Genomic DNA, 20,566 nt, shown 5'->3' with positions numbered 1-20,566 from the left:
ATAGGTGTTTAGTTCACTATACATTAGCAGAGTTCCTGCTTTTCAAAAGCATATCAGTGACTGACGTAGGTGCTTAGTTCCTCGCTGATAAATACATCCTTTAGTGAACGATAGAGGTTCTTATTTTTCGGCAGTTTACTCCTGTGAGCTTTGGTCCCTAGATACTTAAGCCTGGGCATTTGCTAGAAGAGGCCAATCTCATTAGCGCTGAAGATGTTCTCAGTGCTGCGTTGTCTGATGCTGCGCCGATGAAAGCAAAGCTCCTATGATCCAGCATGAAAGAGGACTGAGTGGGAATCAGAAGTGGGGAACAATTTCTCATTTCACTCTATTTTTTGTTGTCACTTCAGCTTTGCTTTTTTTGTGCTTGAAATGGCTCTTTCTGTAGCGTTGCTTGCTTGGAAACAGGAGGAAAACGTTGGCTGTGTTGGTGGAGTTTGTAGAGTTCACGCAGGCGTGTCGGAGCAGAGTTAGAAATAGCTGGCTCAGTCACTGCTCAACACATCCTCGTCTTGCTGCCCAGGTATCTGGTAGTATCTAGCAGGGTTCAGACCCTACCTGCTGCTCCGTCAGTCACATTTGTGCAGCTGGCAGCACTGGGGTTAGCCAGCTCCAAGGGACCTCACTATGCGTGAGCTGAGCTCATTGCAATGTGGACGTGACCTTCAGTCTTTTGGTCATTGGTTGGAGTCTCTGCAGCCCTGTCACTGGGGAGAATGATTCAGGGAAACCCCCTGGGGCTTTCACACTGATGGTGAGCTGGGCTGGGCGAAGGGCTGGTCAGCCTGGCCTTCAGAAGGCGAAAAAAACCTGCCTGGCTCATATTCAGGCACACGTGGTTTCAAGGTGTGAGCATCAGAGATGCTTCGTCTTTCTGCAGAGCGTGATGTTGTCCGTGGTTGTATCTGGACTTCTTCTGGTGTGCCATGGTGCACCCTTACACCTCAGCCCTGTCCTCAAGGCATCAAGCAGCCGTTCATCGGTGTCACAACCAGCCATGGCCTTGGCCACGCGCCTTCGTTTCCTCTCTAGGGGAGGGAACGGCTCTTGTGAGCACCTGGCTCTCAGCCAGAAGCAGATGTAGATGACGGTGGGATCTGCAGCTGGATATGCAAACCCCAGAGTGCTCCGGGGTCGCGGTCGTGATTGCAGTTTCTGTTGCGCCCTCTGGAAAAGAGCAGTGGTCCGAGTCCAGGAGGGTCACCCCTTTGTCCTGACCTAATGGCAGAACAGTGGGTTGGTATCTCCTGATGTTGTTGTGTTTCCAGCAAGAGCATTAAATCTTTGCAGAGAGGTAATTCCCAGCTTTCCGGTAAGGATAACATTGACTGTACCTAATTAAAGGGCACTTTTAGCCAGGGTAAACATTTATATTAATTTCCTTCTCATGCAGATGTCTGGTAAACTGACCTCCTGAGGCAAAACCATGTAGCCTCAGGTGGGAGGAGGATCTCAGCCAGCGTGGGGAACCTGACCAGTCTCCTGCCAAATCGTTTCTCAATAGCTTTTTCTGTCACTGAAGTGGCATACATGTGAAAGGCCTGTGGTATGGATATATAGGTTTTATGGGCATTTGTCTTAGATGACCTGTATAATTACACTGCAGGCTTGTGGCCGCGGGCTCTGTTGTATCTCTGCTTTCCATCACGTATTCTGGGATCGTCCACGTATAAAATTAGTATGGGCAGTAAACAGCAATAAGATGTTCCCTACTTGGATGGATTAAATTAAAATTCAGTAAGAAACAGAGCTTTGGGTAAGTTTCCAAATTACTTGCAGGATTGCACTGAGGAGATTGTTATGGTATCGTAAACCTTTTTGGTGGGCGAACAGCCTGATGCAAGTTAGGTGGTTTTATTGCCTCGCAGTACTCTTTCTATTTTATGTACTGTGCTGTGTAATCTTTTGTTATTAAATAATAAGCAAAATAAAAACAGTTGTTTGTCACAGCCAGCTTGTTTTTCAGAGAATTTGCTCACTTTGAAAGTTCAGTCTGTGTGATCTCCAGCCCTGTCAGGAGCTATTACATTGAATCATCTTTTAAATTGTTAAGCTGGAGGACAAACCTAGACGTTATCGTGCACATCTCAGCGGAGAGCGGCGCGGATTCGGCAGGGAGCAGCCTCTGATGCCATGTACCGTGCCATTAGTTTTTGTCGCGAACATGTCAAGATTATCTGCTTCCAGCGTTATGTGTGTTGGCTGACATGAGCATTTGTAGATCTGCATAATTTTTGAAGTAGTTTGAAATGTGGATATAACACTTGGGGCTGTGCGAAATCTTTTTTTTCCCCTTTTACGGATCACATTGCTGTTCAGAAAGTTGCTTGTTTTGTTACTCCCTCCCACAAGGAACTGTATTAATTTGCTAAGTTCATAACGAAAGTGCCCCCAACTAGAAATCATCATAACTAGTGAACAACTACGGAAACACTTGGGAAGACCAGGAGCCCCATTATGTTCCAGTTGCAACATTACATTTTAAATAGAGGCCGTTGTTGCTTTAGCATATATGGAATTGTATCTTAATGCAGGATATTATTGTTATTTATGGAACTTGGCAACCCTGAATTCGGTCTGGATTTTGATGGGCAGGATTTTTCACGTGTAGTGTATATGTGCATGTGTGTACCTCGGTAGCCTTTTACAGATGAGGTTGAGTCATGCACATTAAAAGTTGGATAAGATACTTCAGTTACTTTTTTTTCCAAGCTGCTTTTTTGATCATTAATACTCAAACCTATCCCAGCCTCAAAAGCAGTCGTGCTCTTCCACGAAGACACTTTTTTCCGCCCTCTGTGGTGCGGCCAGACAGCAGAAGGAGCCTATATCTGTAGCCATGGCAGCTGGTAATTTATTGCTCCATATGGCTGGTGTGGCAGCAGCTGCTCTGGTTTAAGGAGGTCAGGACATCGGGGCATTTAAGAAACAAAACAAAAACCCACTATAAAACCTTCCTAAATGGTTTTGTGCAGTAATAGTAGCGTTTTCCACAGGCATAAGGAGAGCCAAGGGAGAGAAATTAACTTTTCTTTTTACATATTTATAACTTCTATAACTTTTTTTCTTTTTGTATAATTTTAATCAGAGACATTATTTCGGGGGGAAATAAGTTTCTGTCTCTCTTGGCGATGGCTTTACCTTTTTTCAGTTTTCATCACTAGTGTTTGTGGGTAGCACATAGTACCGAGGCACAGCGCGCTGGACTGTTCAGCCCACACGGCAAGTGACCCCTTCAGATCGCACTGCAGGAGGTACCCAACAGCCAGAGCAGGAGCAGAATCCGACCGGCTGCTTTTGGGTGCATTAGCTGAGAGAGAAACTGTATTGCCCAAATTGAATGGCAGCGCTGTATTTCTAGTAATGAAGTGAAGATGTATACTTTGTGAGCAATTATCATGGAACAGAAATACAGCTTTAATTTCAGTTTGGGTGTGAGAATCACTCGCTGCTGAAAAATGGTATAGAAGGGCTCTTGGATTTAGCGCTAAAGTTTGCCAATAGGCTTTTCATAAGTGTGAGTCTTTTTATTTTCATGAGGGGACCATTTTAATTAAAATGAAACTGGAATGTTTACTCTTTGCTTCCTATAGCTGTGATTGTTTTCTTCACTGTGTGAGCACATGTATAATTTGCTCTAAAAGAAATGTCAGCAGTTTCTGATTACCTTGTGAGTCTTACTCAACAGCTTGATTTTAATTGGGGGGAGGAAAGATTTCAGGGTGCTCCAGGGAGGTCTGATGTCTTTTGGTAGCAGGAGGAAATAGGTGCTATCTTTGGTACAATGTTAATTGCAATAATGACTACTACTGGTTTAAAATAAAGGTCCTTCATTTCTTACCCTTGTTGGGTTTTTTCAGTCATGTCAATGAAATACAACCTGTTTGGTAATGAGCATCCTTCAGCTACATAACCTTTTGACATTGCTGCATTCGTGTGTTTGTAAGCATCTAAACAGGGTGACTTTTGGAAAACAGTGACTCACAGTAAGTAGGTAGTCTCAAATTTGAGGAAATAAATTTTTTGCGATGAGGGTGGTAAAACACTGGCCCAGGTTGCCCAGAGAGGTGGTGGATGCCCCATCCCTGGAAACATTCAAGGTCAGGTTGGACGGGGCTCTGAGCAACCTGATCTAGTTGAAGCTGTCCCTGCCCACGGCAGGGGGGTTGGACTAGATGACCTTTAGAGGTCCCTTCCAACCCAAACTATTCTATGATTCTGTGAAAACTCTACAATTCAGGTTAGATAAAGGAAAGAGAAGGACAGGCACATAGGGAGGAGTGCGTCCATGCCTTCAGATACATCCTCTCTAAGACCAGAAGTCCACCAGGATTTGTAAGTAATAGATAGTTCATGTGAGTCAAGAGTATCTCTTTCTTGAATTTTTTTATAATTATGAAATATGACAAGAAGTATCTGTAGCAGAATAGTGTGTTCTGGATCCTTCAGTGGTACAGCTCCTGAAGCATTCCCGTGGCTTCTTTTTGTTTAGATCTACTGTCAGGAGGCACCTTGGACTACTTTGGTTGCCAAAATGCCTTTCGGGTCTTGCAAAGCATTTCAGAGATGACCAGTTTCTGAACCTTTTTGGAGCTTAGTCAATATCTTGTATTTTAATAGTCTTCTCCATCAGAGATAATGATCTGAGTCTCCCCTGCTCATTCTCTGGGGTTTTGTTTCCTCCTGCTGATTATTTGAAATAAATAAATAAGTAGGAAAACAACCAGTATCTGTGTGTTAACAGGGAGGAATGACTAATAGAAAAATGAGAAGAAAGATACTGCTTATCATAAAAGACTGTATCTCTGGAGACATAAATTGGTATTCATTAAGTTGTTTGCCTAGACTTAGTTAAAAGATGTACTTGAGGAGCTGTCTGAGCGGTGTGTCAGTAGAAAGCAAGTCATCCTCTTCGTGACTAGATACATCTAGATGAGGAAGAGGGACCAGAAAGCAGCACTAAATGATGGATTGAGAACAGCCTTCATGGCAGTAAGGAGACAACAGGCTATGAAATGTTTTTCAGAAAGAACAATATTTAACACTTAGCTGTAGAGTAATACTGATTCATCTTTTCTCCCCAGATACGCAGGTCTTTTTCATATCTGATGCAGAATTTTTAAAAATGTTTATGTTCAATTTCTGTCATTTTTCATTCAAGGTATGCAGGGTCCCCTTGTTTTTGACGATGATTTCTGTAGCTGGAGGTTAGAATTTCGCCTGATTATGATGATTATGATATCCTGCGTGTATAATCTTACTGGTATCCTCAGTATATCATCAAATACAGGGAAGTAGTTGCAGAGTGGTGCTGGGTAATTTGGCGTGTGGCTCGTTTTTGCCACATCTGCATTCTTCAAAAAAATCAGTTGAGTCTTTTGACCACCTATTTCATAGACCTTTGGGCTGAGCTGGGGCTGCAGATTGAGATGAGGTTTTGCTATTGTTGACAGACATCTTTTCTTATTATCCTGAACTGGGGCAGACTCTTACAAGGGAATGTGTGTATTAATTATTGTGGAGTCTGTAGCTCTCCGCTCTTTATCTTATATCTTTAAAAAAGTAATTGCACAACATAACACTAGCAAAGTGCTTTCACTGTTTGGAGAGTGAATACTCTGTGTCACACTCTTGTGCGTGGTGTAACTTTTCTGATGTTCACCATCTCTTCTTTCCTTCTTTGCAGATTAAGGCCCTTGATTTCAACACAGCTTGCTAAAAAGGCTGCCATTGAAGAGGTATGTAAAGTCCAGCACTTCTCCTAGCGCAACAGTTTGAGTTTGGAAATTCCCACAAGCCTTTCGCAGCCCAGCTCTGGTTGTGTGGTAGATATGGGCAAAAGAAATGAGAGTCTTGTCTCTCTGATCAGACCAGGAGCTGGTTACTGCAAACACTGCAAAGCTGAGGTTGCCTGTTTTCTAACCAAGATTTGCCCTTACTTACCCATCAGTAACATTAGCACAGCCTCATAATGCCTGGTTAGACAGCAAAAAAGAGAAAACTCCCTGCAAGCATCTAAAAAGGTACATATCAAACAAGTGGGTAGGAGGAGTAGGAGAGGGCAGAGCTCGTGCCTGTTTCTCAGCACTTGGACCGTCCCCGCGGAGAAAGGGGACAATGCAAAACGCTGCTTCTGTGCAGCCAGCGCTGACCCAAGGGAAGGGCTGGGCTTCTGCGGGAGACCGGTGAGGAAACACAGGGTGACAGCTTACCCTATATAGCATGGCTTACTCTTTGGTTGGTTTGTTTGTCTAGTTTGAAAATATAATAGTGCCATAGAAAAGTTAGTGCTAGTAACTGGCCACCGCCAGAAACCCTCCTTGGGTGGCTTTGTGCGCCTGCATTTTCTGCCAAAGGGATCATGATTATTATCAGAGTCAAAGCGATAACTGCTTTCTTTCACTATTATTTTCACACTGTACAGAGTAGACATATGCGTTTTGTGTATGATAAAATAATTGCCTACTGCGTATCTAAAAATTCTGTTCCTAATATACCAAAGGTATTTGTCCTTCTTCTTTTTCCCATGAACGTGTGATACTGACACCCTTTTGAAAGTGAACCAGTTTCCTTGGGTAGTTTAACATGCTTTGACAATTGCCCATCCATACATAAAGATATGTGCCAAACTCAAGTCCAGGATGTCTGGAAGTGAATTCAGGAAGTTCTATTTAAAGGCGTTGTTTGACTGCCTTATTTTTAAAATGACTAAACCCCATTGATTTTCAGAAACAGTTTGATATCCTGCCTGGGGAAATACATTTTCACTACTTATGCTATGCTCATTAGAAAACTCTGCACATTTTTAGAAGTATAGCAGTCTGGAAGTGGACATGATAATTAGAAGAAGGTCACATTTTAATTAGCATGGTGCAATTTTAAAAAATAATGACTCAATTGTAGCTCCTTTATGTTCACCCACTTTTTCAGAGCAGATGGATACTTTTAAGCATATAAATTGATATATATATCATGATACTGATTCGTCTCAAACTGTTGTGTCTATTTCTGCTTATACTGAAAACCTAGATGGACTCAATTTGATCACTCTAGAGGCAAAAGCAGTGGTAGGAAATACAAAATAAACTGGAGGGAAGTTCCTCTAAATAATATGATTAATTTGAGCATTAAAAAATCACGAAAACCTGTCTTTGAGTGATACGAATATCTAAATACTTGATTTGCTATTAAAATTAATGGGTGTCTTTTGCCCTATTAATGAGCTATTGGAGCAAACCCTTAGGTGACTTTGAAAAACTCAGACAGATTCTTTAGGTTGACTGTCATGGTATATGACAAGTTCAGGAAGAGCTTTGATGTTTGAATAATTAGACTATCAGCTTTCTGGTACGTGGATTTTCTCTTATGGTGTATCTCTAAAGTGCCTGGAGTTACAGGGATTCTGGGAGTTACTGCATCCCAAGTAAATACATTTATAAATAAATAAAATAAATTACAACATCGAATCAGAACTTACTGCCAATGGAATTGGGGAAGATGCAGCAGTACATAGCTGTGTACTGTAATTTAAAATCTAAAGCACTGTAGGACTTTTCTTGTGGTAGGGACCAGAGGACTTGGGGTTTCCTGGTCTCCTTTGGATCATTCATTGTTAGGAGCACCTCACCACTGTCCTTCCCAAGGAAGCAGTCCCAGTCTTTTCCATCTTCCCTGGTAGGGGAGATGACTCTCAGTGCTGATAACTGCTGACTAGTGACAGGTACTGTTAAGTATTCCCTTCTCAAAATTGCTTACATGACAAAGCAGCGTTAATGGCTAATGTTTAATGTTCTTCAGGTTGCCACTAATGGGATGTCTTTTTGGGCCACAGGGTCTAGTACAAACCCCAAATAGTCCAAGTACAGAACGGAGATGAAAAGAGCCCTGTTACAAAGCTGGCAGAGATAAAGCTCATCTCTGGATGAGGGAGGGAGGTGGAGCCCTAGACTGAACACACCTTGGAAGTGAGAGCTCCAGAGAGACCAGAGCCTGGGCTGTGCTGGGGCAGACCATGTTGCTGGTTCTTGCCCCATTCCCAGATTTGTCATTAGTGAACCGAAGACAGTATTACCTTCTCCAAATTCACCTCTGTCTCCTTGTGGTGTTGCCCTTTCTCTGCCTCCCTGCTGTGTCCTGCCTAACCTTGGAGCAGCTGGGGAGGTGCATGTACGGAACGGGTCCCGTCAGTGATCAATTCCCAAGTTAGTGTTCAGAGATTATTATTCTGATGAATTTCATAGGTAATGTTACAGGTGCTGGTGTGTATTATCAACCTAGTGCTCTGCCATCACATTAAGTGCTGCCTAAAGAGTGCTATTTGTTCCACAGCTCATTGTGCCTCCAAATAAATCCAACTAGAGCTGTCAAAACTAATACATGTTGGTTTTTTCCTGATTTGAAGGGTACATTTTTGCTATCATTAAAGTGTCAATAATGTTGTTATTGTGTAATAGGCCTGATGTGAGTCAAGCACAATGAGGAAAAGGTTGTTAAGTTTTCCCGCAGAGCTCTACTGAGGAGTCTTCACTCCCATATTTCTCCTTACCTTGTGCTTGCAAGAGGATCCTTGTTCTGCTGTTACTGTCTCTGGATATTTCAGTTACCTGGCTATGAATTATGTGAAAACTGGATGTTTGTGCCTGACTTTCATTCGGGCAACATTTCTTTGAGCAACTTGCATGTCCCCTAGAACAGCTGAGCCTCTAGCACTGGACATGGTCTTCCAGCTCTCCTGTCCCTATCCTTTGGAAGCTGCTGAAGTTTTGTACAAATATTGAACAAAAGGAAGGGCTGCTCTACTGTCCCCTCTTCTTTTTTGCAGGTGACCTTTCCAAATGCACAAGCAGAAGCCCCTGACTTAGAAAAACCAGCAGCTGTGCTAGTGGAGAGTGGCCCAGTAGCTTATAACCCTGACGAAGAGGTGGAAGAGGAAGAAATCGAAGAAGATGATGATCACTGCATGAGCGCCTTGCAGTTAATGGGAGGAAACGGTAAGCTGGGATGCTGTCTAAATTACTGTCTACTAGTGCTGTGGGGTTCGTTGTTGCAGGGCTGAGGACAGACAGGGTCCCTGCCCTCCGGCAGCTCGTCCCGTGCAGAGCTCCTGCTGCCTTTCCGGCATTGCCCATTCCTGTGGGAAGGCCTGGAGTTACCCTTGTCTGAAACCTGACCTTCTCAGAGGCTCCTCCTGAGAAAACTCTGCACCTCGAGCTTTAGGCTAAGAGGGCTTCTCAAGAACAAACTGATGTTACGCCTTCCTCAGAATTAGGTTTATTAACGTGGATCTGAGGAATTACGGGGTCAGTAACCCCTCCGTTAGCAGTGCTCGGGGCTTGTTGCCTCCCGAGCCGAGCCGCCCTGCTCCTGCCTGCCTCCTCAGCTGGGGCTGCAGCGACGTCCAGATTGTCCGTGAGCCCTGTCGACATGGCTGTCCAGCTCAAAACAAAATGAATTGTCACACTCTATTTCTGGGGAAAGCGTTAGGAGGAAAGAGTTCTTCACCAAGTACAGAAATTGCATTGATAGCATACAGTGTGCTGTATGGTAGGCAGATGTGTGCTAATTTATTTGGGTTATCCAGCAAAGCCACTCATTTAATTAGGTTTCTTTGCTGGCAGGAAAAGGCAGTATCCTCTCTGCTGCGGTTTTTCCTAGCTGGACACATCCACATTTATCCTTTATTAAAAACTTCCCCTTAGAAGTTAAGCTTTGAAAATATACAAAAATATTTTTCAAATGAGAGCTGCTAATTATGGGTTGTGAAAAAGCAAGATGGGAATAAGTTTCCTACTGAAATGTTATTTACTGCAAAAATCTTTCCAGTACTATTAATTTAGCTTTCATGGACAATATGTATACATTTCACTAAAGTGTGTGTTGCTTTTAAATTGATTTCTCCACTGGAAAGTAATTGCTGAAAGTAGGAAAAACAGTTTGTTGCCTGCATTTATTATTAGAATAATGTTCCCAAGAAAAGGCACCCGTGTGGGGGAGGGTGGGTCTATGTTTATTAATAAACCCCCCACAAAAATAGAATAAAGGTCACTGAGCTTTTTTTCTTTGTAAATGTTACTATTTTTAAACTATTCTGAGAACATTCTGCTACTCCCTGTCTGGTCTGGACAACAGCTGAAAAATCAGAGTTTAAAAAAAAAAAGAAAAAGGAAAGGAGTATTCCCAGAATTCAAATGCAGGTGTGCAGAGCTGCTCAGCAGAACAAATAACTCCTTTCTAACTGCTTTCTTCATGGGTTTTAGACCCGTCTGCCTGGAATAACTGCAGGAATTACAGATGGTGAACTTCACCTATTCTACACAAATTATTATAGATTATACTAAATTCTGCTTCTGAGCATTTGCTTCGCTCTTTGGGTGAAATGTTGCACTGTATTGATTTTGGAATATAAAGGTTAACTTTACTGAATGCTCATACGTGATAGTTATCTGTAGGTTTGACTTCACAGTAGAAAATAGCTGTTTCACAGCATTCAGAAGCATGCAGAAGAGAAATTGGTGCATTAGAAACACAGAGACGTGCCTTCTGACACACACATTACACAGTCTTTGCACTCAGCATTGTTTAAGAAAACAGAACTGGGTAAAAAAACACTGGCAAAATTTTAAGTTGTTCCTCTAGAAGTAAGTAGGTACGTGAGATCTGAGTCGGATGCGTTGGTCAGGATTTGTTGCACGGCTCCTTTGATGTGGATGGGAACTCTGAGCTATCTCTGAACCCTTGCAGTTTCAGCTTATAAACCCATGAATAGTATAAACAAGGCAGCTTTTTTCTTGGTGGCTGTGTCTAGTGAGAACCGTGCCTACTTGTAAATGTATGCTGCTGCTTATCAGCCACCATGTTCCAAATTACTTGTGACAATCAGGCTTGATCACCTTAACTTCTAAATTAAACCAAGTATTTCACATATCCATGTGCCAAGTATTCCTAAATGAGGGTCCAGTGACAAGCGAGAAGAGATATTTACACGTACATGCTTACAAATAATTTTATTTCATTGAGGAAAGTACATGCAAGAACTTTTTATTTAGTCCTAAGAAAATATATGATTTTTTAAAATGCTTGCTTAAGGTGCAACTTACCATCTAGTTACACAGCAGGAAAACAACCTGAAAGTAGCAATACTTTTGTTGTATCTTCCATCTACCTGGAATATTTGCATTTTTATATGCCTTTGTCTTTGTGTGTTTCAGATTATGGCTGTGATATGGATGATGATGATGGCTATTAGTTCCATTTACTTCCAAAGGACATGGACTGTGTCTTGTTCCCAGCAAATCTTCAGTCTTCAAACTGTATGAATAGTGAAAGAAGCTGTCTATGGTCAGCAAATGTAATTGAACAATCCTTACTTTTGTAAAGCGAATTTTAGGTTGGCATTGACTCTGGTCAGTTTACATTGACCCATAACCCAGCAATAAAGGTTGGGTTTGTACTTGAATTTTTTTTTATTTTGGTGGATCATAGTTTGAGGATGAAATTAATGGGAGTAATGTTTCCAGAGAACAGAAGAAAAGAGACAAAATAGACTGTGTATGTGTGGCTGAAAGCAACACATCTCTTATTCATGTGACTCTGCTTTTAGGCATGCTGTTGAAAAGGAGCGGATAGAAGGACAGATAGAAGGACAGGTAAAAATGAGAAGCGTGCCTGTTGATTATTTGAGTTACTGCTGTAGCTCAAATTAGCATTAGTTGTCTCACAATGCTACAACCAAAAGAAAGAAAACATTTCCAACCGGTGTTGTAAACATGACCCTGTTATTGTATACAAGCTTCTTTACCCAAGCCTATCAAAAATTAATGACAAGTTATGTATTTGCAGGGCAGTATCTGTTTCTCTGAAATGAAGTAAATAGTTCTTTATATTAATCAATTCATAGATTTCTTAAAAGATACGACAATAGAAGGCAATGTTGGCAGCGAAGAATCGTCTTCCACTGCGAGCCCGGTGCGGTTTACATGGAAGGAGGGAGAAGACCTGGGTGAGGCAAGAAGTGTAGAGAGCAAGCAGGCGACAATGCTGTGCTCACGTGCCTTTGCTGGGCATCCCTAGGGACAGCCAGGTCTTGCTGCGGCTGGTATTGCTGCAGGAGAGTCACTCTGGCCATCTCTACGGAGCTGCTCTTGTCCAGCTGAGTTAGAGCGAAGGTCTGCTCCCAAGAGCTGCCTGTCTCTAAAACCAGTTGAAAGAAAGGAAAAGCTGAGCTTTTTAATAAGCATCTGCTTTGGCTGAATTTAATTTAATGTAATTTATTTAACTTTCTATGGGTAAATTAAAGGTCACCATGCAGCAGTCTGACTTTCATGGCTCAAATCCCACCCTTGAACAGTCACTGCTATGTGAATAACGGTGGAGCCTCCAGCCTTGTGCGTCCCGAAATGTCAACAGGCGGGTCCTTCTCATCCAGATACATCAGCTCTCTCAATGCCGTGGGAGCAGGGGTCAGGGAGGGAGCCCCTATTGCCAGATTCCACCCTCTTGCGTCTGACCTGCCTTTCTCTGGAACTGCTGGGTCCGAGGCTCTCAGCTCAGTGGGAAATGCACTGCATGCTGGATCATGGTCTTGATGACTGCAGACGCAGGAGCCAAGATGTTTTCATCTCTCTCCCGTGCCTAGTGACAATCATGAAAGCTGTAGCGCTTGCAGGCTTGTCTTACACCAGGGAAAGACAGGTATTTATCTTACCGATGTGGTTTCTGTTAAGCTGTCTCTCCTGGTCAGCTCGTCCTTCCTACCCTTTTTGAGGAGCGCTCATTACTAAAGCACCATCCATCCTCCCGCTGCGGAGCGTGGATCGTGGCAGGAGAAGAAGCTGCCTTGGGAAGCTCTCTAGCTACTGCCAGCCAGAGTAACGACGATGCTCATACCTGTGGTCGTCACCAAAGAGGGGAAGGGCCATACGGCCTTCCATACCTCTTCTGTCCCTCTCAGTAGCATGCATAAGAGGGATCATTTAACTAGAGCAAGAGCGAGTGCTTTTTTTAGAAGCAGACTTGATAGTATTTGGCTGGTAAATGTAGTTTGTTGGGTAGGTTGTATCTGCTAGTTGTTTTTGAGCCCTGTATAGGAGTATTTCTGCAATGACTTCTTAAAAGCAGAACTTGGTAACAAAAATGATGTAGTGAGGCTAATGGAAAGAAGAGCTTTTCTGAACCAGATTTCAGTTACTTAGTTTGCAGCACTTCAGTGGAAAGAAGAGATTGCATATAATTCTTAGGGGGAAAGCTGGAATTTTCACCGAAAAGCTATAGATTTTTTTCAGATACTTTATAAATACTGCACAGAAAATGATTTTGAGGAGATAAACCTTTCTACCTCTCTTTTATCTACACCGTAAATTCAAAATCATGCTATAAGCAGACAATTTTTTAAAAAGTTGTTTGTTTTATTAAAGTTCATGCTCTGCAAGTCTTTGAGACAGCTGAGTTTGAGCACTGGGGTTTGAATTAATCTGCCAATAGCACTATTACAAATACCTGTACTCTCAGTATATTCTCAAAGCTTGGGTTTTATTCCAAGGTACACATTATTCTCTATGCAGGAAATAAACATGCATAAATAAACATGCGTATGACTCATGTAGGTCGAGTGCTTTTCTCAAATGCATGATGTGGGCTCTTAAAGAAACCGCTAAGATGAATTCTTTATTGCTAAGGGTCTTTCCTCCAGTCTTCTGTGTAGTTTTTCATCGGTTTGTTCCCCCACAGGGTACTAAACCTGCTGCCAATGTAGTGATGTTATGTGCGGGAGCTGAGAGCACACCCAAATAACTGCTGCTAGTAAATTTGAATTTCAGTATCACATTGTGTTTCTGAGAACATTGTTCCCTGCACTGAAGGTAGAGGATTGCAGTTTTGGAATGCTCTCATATGATTTCATTAGGAAAGGCTATGGCATAGTCTGCTAGAAGGGCACTTGGAGAGCAAAAAAAAAAAGACCTACAATTCCATAGCATCTCAGTATTGCTGGTGAAGTTAATGGCGTGGTTTCTGTATAGGAGTCCTAAAGGAAAGGCTGTGGTATCGGATAGGCAGACTTCACTCTGAGCATTGTAAGGCTTCTTAAGCTATAGTGGTTATGTACATTTTTAATTTATTGGTGACTTACCGGGATTTTTATAATGTTCATTCCTTCTTGATTTAACTAAGCTCAGGAAATGTAAACAGATTAGAACATGCCAGTTTCTGTTTTTATAGCTAGTCATTAAAATGTAAAAAGATTAACACTGCATTAACTCTGTTTACTACTGTTGATGTATCTGGACAATTTTGTTGTATGTAAGTGAGCCTAAATTCACTTGGAGTAATTTGGACCCTGCTTTTCTCAGGATTCTGATTATAATGAAGAGAGCTTATAAGGCTTCAACATTTGTTGTTCTTAGATCTTCTTATTTGAACCCACACAAGCTGTATATCATAGGTTTTGTTGCATAAAGCATGTCTTTTGCTGCAAGTCACTTTGCTTGACAGGCAAAACCCTCCAGCTGTTGCATCCAGCTTGTCTGCCATGCAGCCTTTTAAGACTCTTGTATTGTGGGAGTGAAAAATGAAAGAAATAAGGAAAATAATGGGATTCTTCACTATGGTGAGAGCATTTTCAGTGTCTTAATCATCTATGACATTTCTTTAAAATCACTGTGTTCAGTACAGCAACTTTTAAATGGTGCCAGACAGCTTTGTCTTGAGGGTTAAACATGTTCGTCAAAAAAGTGCTTGCCATCCTGATGGCTTGTTTGTATTCTTTGGATTGCATTGAAACTCCAGTCGCGGATGTGTACAGTTAATGTAGAGTTTGCCTAATAAATGTTCTGTTTCTTATTTTTGTGTTGAATCCTTGCGTTTGGTTCAGTTAGTGCCAAGGAAATTAAACCTGTTTGATGTAAGCATATGTATCATCCTTACACAACCACAATATGAGCCATGTTAAGCTTTTTTACTGTAATATATTTGCTGTAAATAAAAAGTAAAACCCTTGCATAACTCATCTTTTATGATGCTCTCCTGCTAATTTCTCATTTTTCTGTCTTCATTCTTATGAACGCTCATTTTTGATTGCTGCATGATTGGTTGGTAGTGGCCAAAATTTGTAATTCAGAGTTTTCTTTCGTCTCTACGAGGGAAGACACGTCTAATCAGGCAAGTGTTTTTTACAAGCTGTTGTTCCACTGATAAATGTAGATACTTTCTGTAAACTGCATCACATTAACGAGGCTTTTCCACTAAGCTATATAATTAACTAACTGTGGGAACAATGTATAGTGTGTGTGTTTAGTGGAACTGTTCCAGTGCTTGTTTCTGAAAGTTGTATCTTGATAAATAAGGTGTGTGCTGAGTAAAAAAATCTTGTTATTTTATCAACATCTGGTCGCCACAGTTTGGAGGCCAAAATCCACATCTACCCTTTGTGCACATGGGTATTTGCTCCTTTTATTTTTTTCTGGAAGTGGAGCTACTATTGGATCCTCAGGAGTGTCTACTGCAAAGTTTTAGCATATAGTAGGATGATTAACAGTAGTTTTGATAAGGCAGTAAGTAAGCGTCATTCCAGCATTTCACTGGCTTCCCGTACTCTCACGTTAGGTGTGCTTCTGCTCTCATTGACATCGGGATGCTTTTATCTTAGTTTCTTTTCAGCTGTTCCAACCCTTTCCACTGGCAGTTGGGAACTTCTCCAGTGGTGTCCATCACTGATGCTCTCTCACTCGTAACATCTAAGCTGTTAAGAAGTACTGGCCACCTTGGCCTCGTATTTTCTGCTCTTCCCAAGCTGTAGTTATTGGCTTTGTCCTGTAATTTTTCTCTTCCCTAGCACACCAGGCTTTCATAACAAAAACCTTTCGGTCCCCCCAGCTGTGTTTATCAAATACGCCTTCTTTAAGGGTCTGAGAAGTTAAATAACGTTAATAAAGCTGAAATCTTGCAAAGCTTTATATTAGCTTCATTTGTCACCAGTAGACCGTAGCACACTCGTTCTTAGGTTCACGTTTTGTAATGCAGAAGAGGCTGTTGTAATTTTCTACTCCCGTCATGTCTGTAAGAAGAGTTACAGCATATTATTCAGTATTTCTTATGCCCGCCCCGATACCTGGCAGTGGTCTTGGTGAGTGGTGGTTGTTTAGTGAAAGGGGTTAAGCACACGAGAAAGGAAGCTGGGTGAAAATTCACGACTTAGAGCGTAACAAATTTACTTGGTGAGTTTCTTCATTATAATTGTTTTTTTTTCTTATGGGACCGTTGTGCATTTTCATGGCAATGAGGGAGGCGCATACATTTCAGAAAAATGCAAAATGAAATTCCCGTCTTGCCATGTGACTCTAGGAGCACAGGTTTTTATGACTTTTAGTGTGAATCTTACGTTTGTTATTGTATGGGTTGGCAGTAAGTGGCATTGAACTGGACACCCGGGTGGCAGTCATTGTATTATCCGTTTCTATTGCAAAATTGCAAGAAGAATGCTTTCTTACTGCTCTTAGTGCTCTTAGTAAAGTTTCTCAATTCTTCAAAACCAGAAAAATACAGCAAATTAAAGGAATTTGAACAAAGCAATGAAAAGAAACAGCACCAACACTGTGCTTACCAGGTAATTTTTCTTCAGCGCTCTTCTGTGGGAAAGGTGAAAGCTATTTTTACGCAGAGACTAAGAGGGGCAAAAGTTGCATCTTGGCAGCAGCAGAGGTGAGGCAGCATTGTCCATTTTCCTTGCAAGAATTCCAGACGACTCCTGTTTCATGGTATATCCTGCACCATTTTCATCATTTGTAGACTGGGCAGTCCACTGGAGGGTATCGAAAGAGGTAGGACACCTAGCCAGGTAAGGAAGAGGAGGTGGCAAGGTGTCTTTCTTTCACTTGAGTAAAAACAAAGGAGATGATTAATTATTTAGAGTGGTTTTAAGGGCTGTAGTTTGATGTTAAGGAGAAAAACAAGCTGCATTAAGAAAACCAGAAAGATTAGGGAATATTTCTTTGCAATGAAGTGTGTTGGACTGTGCAACAGGCAGTGAGCATAGGAATGAACCAAGGATAATATTCACATCTCTAGAAACCCAACCGGTCTCACAGCTGCATTAAAAATTGAAGTCTTTGGCCATGCCACTGTTTTTGACGTGCCTCTGCTTTTGTCGGGTCGAGGTGTCATTTCTAACTCTGCCCTGAGATGTCAGCTGCCCCTGTGCTGGTTAACGGATGGCAGCATTCCCCACCCGTGGGCTGGTGGACGCGTTTCTGGCTTGGTGCAGATGTTTCCTGCCCCCCGCCCATAGCTGCTCCTTCCCAAAGAAGAATCTGCAAGGTTCTGGGGAAAAAAAAGCACCACATACTCATTTTTCAACTCTGCCTTTTTATAACCATGACAAAAAATAGGTCAAACCGCTGATTGCACAGCCCAAGCTGGCCTTGGGTACCACCTTGCTGCGGAGCAGTAGCACATGTTGGAGGACAGCACTCATGGCTGGCGCAGCCATCCATCCTCGAGCTCCTCGGCAGGTAGTGTAGCTGGCAAGTGTTCTCTGACTCCTGTCCTCCTTTTTGATGAGTGTCTCCTAAGTCTGCCATTCCTGCAGAGGTGCTAATCCTGGTCCTCATTGAATACCCTTGGGCACATAAGGATTTCGGAGCAAAACATTTTTGAGTAAAAGTCCCATGCAAAGAGTGTGATCTGTGCCCTAAGCAGATGTCTGTTGGCAGTGAGGGATCTCAAGTTCCTAAAAATGCAACCAACTAACAGGAAGGTGATGTGAAAATATTCATGATAGATACTCACAGTTGCTGTAAATTGGTACAGTTCCTGCGACTTTGCATCAGGCAATAAGAGCTTTGCCCTTTCACATCAGTTGAGGATCTGTGCCATTAGCAACAGTCTCTAGAGGTGGTAGCAGTAGTGAAGGAAGACAGGAAAGTGCTCTGGGGTGAAAACAGTTTGTGATATTGTGGTATGTTGCCCAAAGCCACTTCTTACTCCGTTTGTCAAGCACAACTTAATTGCCTTGCCTAATTAACCCGCAAAATGGAGTTACCTATTCTGCTGATTTTAAAATAAATGAGAAAAGGGAACTTCAGCATTGATACAGCTGTAGTGCGCAGCACGTAGTGCATCCCTCTTCAGCTCTGCATGTGGCTGTGGCTGTCAAAACTTTCTCTAGATGGTCATAGGCTACTCTGACATGGATCTGTTGTAATTGAATAATGGTTCTTCAGAGCAGCACCGTGTCTGGGAAACAGGCTTAGTCCTTGTATCTGCTTTGTTTCCTGCCCATACTCTGAAAGCTCACCAAAGGAGAGTCTACACATACATACCAGCACAATTCGAGTAAGATTCATGGGTTGACACAGGGTAAAATATAGCTAAAGCAAATGGTTTCAAAACTCTAGTCACTGTTTTCAAGCAAACTCTTACACAAGGCCACTGGGAGATTGATACTGCTGCATGCTGCATTAAATCAGTAGGACCTACCGTAAGCTCTGAGGTCTCCAACAGCAAATCAGTGTGATGTGAATCATCGTGTTTTCTTTCTGGACCATCGGGCACCGTGAAGAAGAGTCTGAGTGGATTTTGCTGCCTGCAGTAAGATGAAGGATCTTTCATCTTGTTGATCTTCCCCGTATATTTTATATTGGTTCAGAGGAGCTGGCTGCACTGCATTAATAAAATGCCACCTAAAGCACTTTTGGCCCGTGTTCTTGGCACACATGCAAGTGTAGACTTTCTGATCTCCCCTGGCCACTTAGTACGCAAAAGGTCTCTATCGCCAGGGGTAGTGCCAACCCTTGTAAGGTGCCCAGCATAGACCCCAAGTATTGTCACTGCTTTGGGTATAATACTGGTGTGAAAGGGGCTACATCTCAGATGAAAGATGGTGGTACACCACTTAGGAGATTATATTTGTCCCAGTCCGCTGCACATGTGAGTGGGAAAAAGCAGGTCTACTAACACCGCTGTGCAGAGAGGTAGGTTGGGGGTCCCAAGGGCTGTGTTCAGCCCATGGATCAGTCCCATCCGTTAATCCACCTTGACTATTACAGCACATATGATGCTCAGAAGGAGATAAGCAATTGAGGCCATCCGTGACATCTCAAGTGAAGATCAGGAGTAGGCAGGATGAAGACACAGCTATTACAGGACTTAGCTGAGGTTTGGAAGGAAGGCTGTGGCTCTTCCAGTGTCATTTCAAGCCTGCTTTCCCAGCCAAACTTAGCTATCATTAAATTCTTCGGTAGATCTTAGGTTGATTGGAGCATAGGGTGGCTTGCCATCCAAGAAAGTGCTCGGGGTGTGTGTGTGTGTGATTTTTAGTTACTCCCTCTATTGCCATAAATTGCAAGGACCTTGCTGAGGATTGCAGCTTTCCTTCTAAGCAGAGTCCTCAGTGCTCAGCAGGAGTAAGCAATCACTACTGAAGAGCAGAGATGTTGTTAAATGATACAAAGAGGGGGAAAAAGCAGCACAGACAGAGAATTGTGGTGAAACTTGTAGTGTGAAAACATCAGTTGCTCCAGGTGTTGAAGCCAGGGATGTCCCACATCGGTGGTAGAGGAGCAAGCTGCAAGCACAGTGGAGGAGACCTGGTCCGGTAAACTGTGATCTGAAATTCCTCATTTTCTCTCCGAGACAGGCTCTGTGTTTCCTAATTCTGCAAAGGGGGGTGGTGAAACCATCTCAGCTGGCTCCCTGTGACATGCCTTATTCTTCACCATTAACTGCTCACATGGGCATGATGCCCAGCTTGCTCTCCTCTGGCTAGTGATTATAGCTTGCTCACTGCCAGATCCTGCCCAGCTCGGCGGCTCAGCAGGTGAAAAGGACTGGGGCATCACAGGAACAGCTCCTTTTCCTGGAAAGAGAGTAGTGCTGTTACTAAGGGTTTCACCCATGCCTTCGCTCAGTCTGGCTGCTTTGCTGTCTCTGATGAATTTACCTAGATAATTTCTTGTTTCTCGTATAATTTCTTGTTCGTAGCTTAAGGAAATGAACATGGGAGCTGAGGGAATCTAGAACCACCAAGGGCTTTTGGAAAATTGGCATGGGGCTGCTAAGTACTCTTTACGCATAGACCCTTAGCACCTATGTGTCTGCCCTTCTCTGTAACATACCAATCGCTGGTATTTTTGGAAGAGGATGTTGTGAAATAATTCCTGGAAACACTGCTCTCAGTTGCTGTGTGTTAGGCAGTGTGGCAAATATTGTGAGATCAGTGCAGAAAGCAGCAACATCCCAGCCACAGCAGCATCCAGGAGTGCCAAAAAAAGAAGCCATAAAGAAGAAAACAGTCCTTGTGTCTGAAGGTGCAACACGGGAGAAAGGGCTGAGCTGGGAGCACGGCACAGACAGTCTGGTTTAACTAGAAAGCAGGAGTGACAGCTACTTCCCAACCTTTCCCAGAGGAGAGCTTTAGGGACAGGAGTGGGTTTTGCTTCTGGATGGCAGCTCATCAAAACCTTGGGCTGCATCCTCGGCTGGTCCAGCCGTCAGTGCTCAGCAAGACTGAGTCCAATGCCAGAGAGTCACCCTTATGGTTGCATGGAAGTCCTACCTCGTGGTCACCTCGTCTACC

General features: G+C 42.8%; 1 protein-coding gene across 1 annotated transcript in view; it reads left to right on the top strand.

Annotated features, from left to right (window-relative positions):
• Positions 1-15,001, top strand: part of BRF1 (BRF1 general transcription factor IIIB subunit) — a 175,403-nt gene extending 160,402 nt beyond the window's left edge. The window contains exons 16-18 of the mRNA XM_076345599.1: positions 5,687-5,738; positions 8,822-8,990; positions 11,208-15,001. Coding sequence (XP_076201714.1) covers positions 5,687-5,738; positions 8,822-8,990; positions 11,208-11,245 — 259 coding nt within the window. The 3' untranslated portion in view covers positions 11,246-15,001. The remainder of the gene's footprint in view (positions 1-5,686; positions 5,739-8,821; positions 8,991-11,207) is intronic.
• The last annotated feature ends 5,565 nt before the right edge of the window (positions 15,002-20,566 follow it).

This window comes from Aptenodytes patagonicus, chromosome 7 (assembly GCF_965638725.1).
Source record: "Aptenodytes patagonicus chromosome 7, bAptPat1.pri.cur, whole genome shotgun sequence".
Taxonomy (NCBI): domain Eukaryota; kingdom Metazoa; phylum Chordata; class Aves; order Sphenisciformes; family Spheniscidae; genus Aptenodytes; species Aptenodytes patagonicus.
This window is presented reverse-complemented; position numbering and strand designations above follow the sequence as displayed.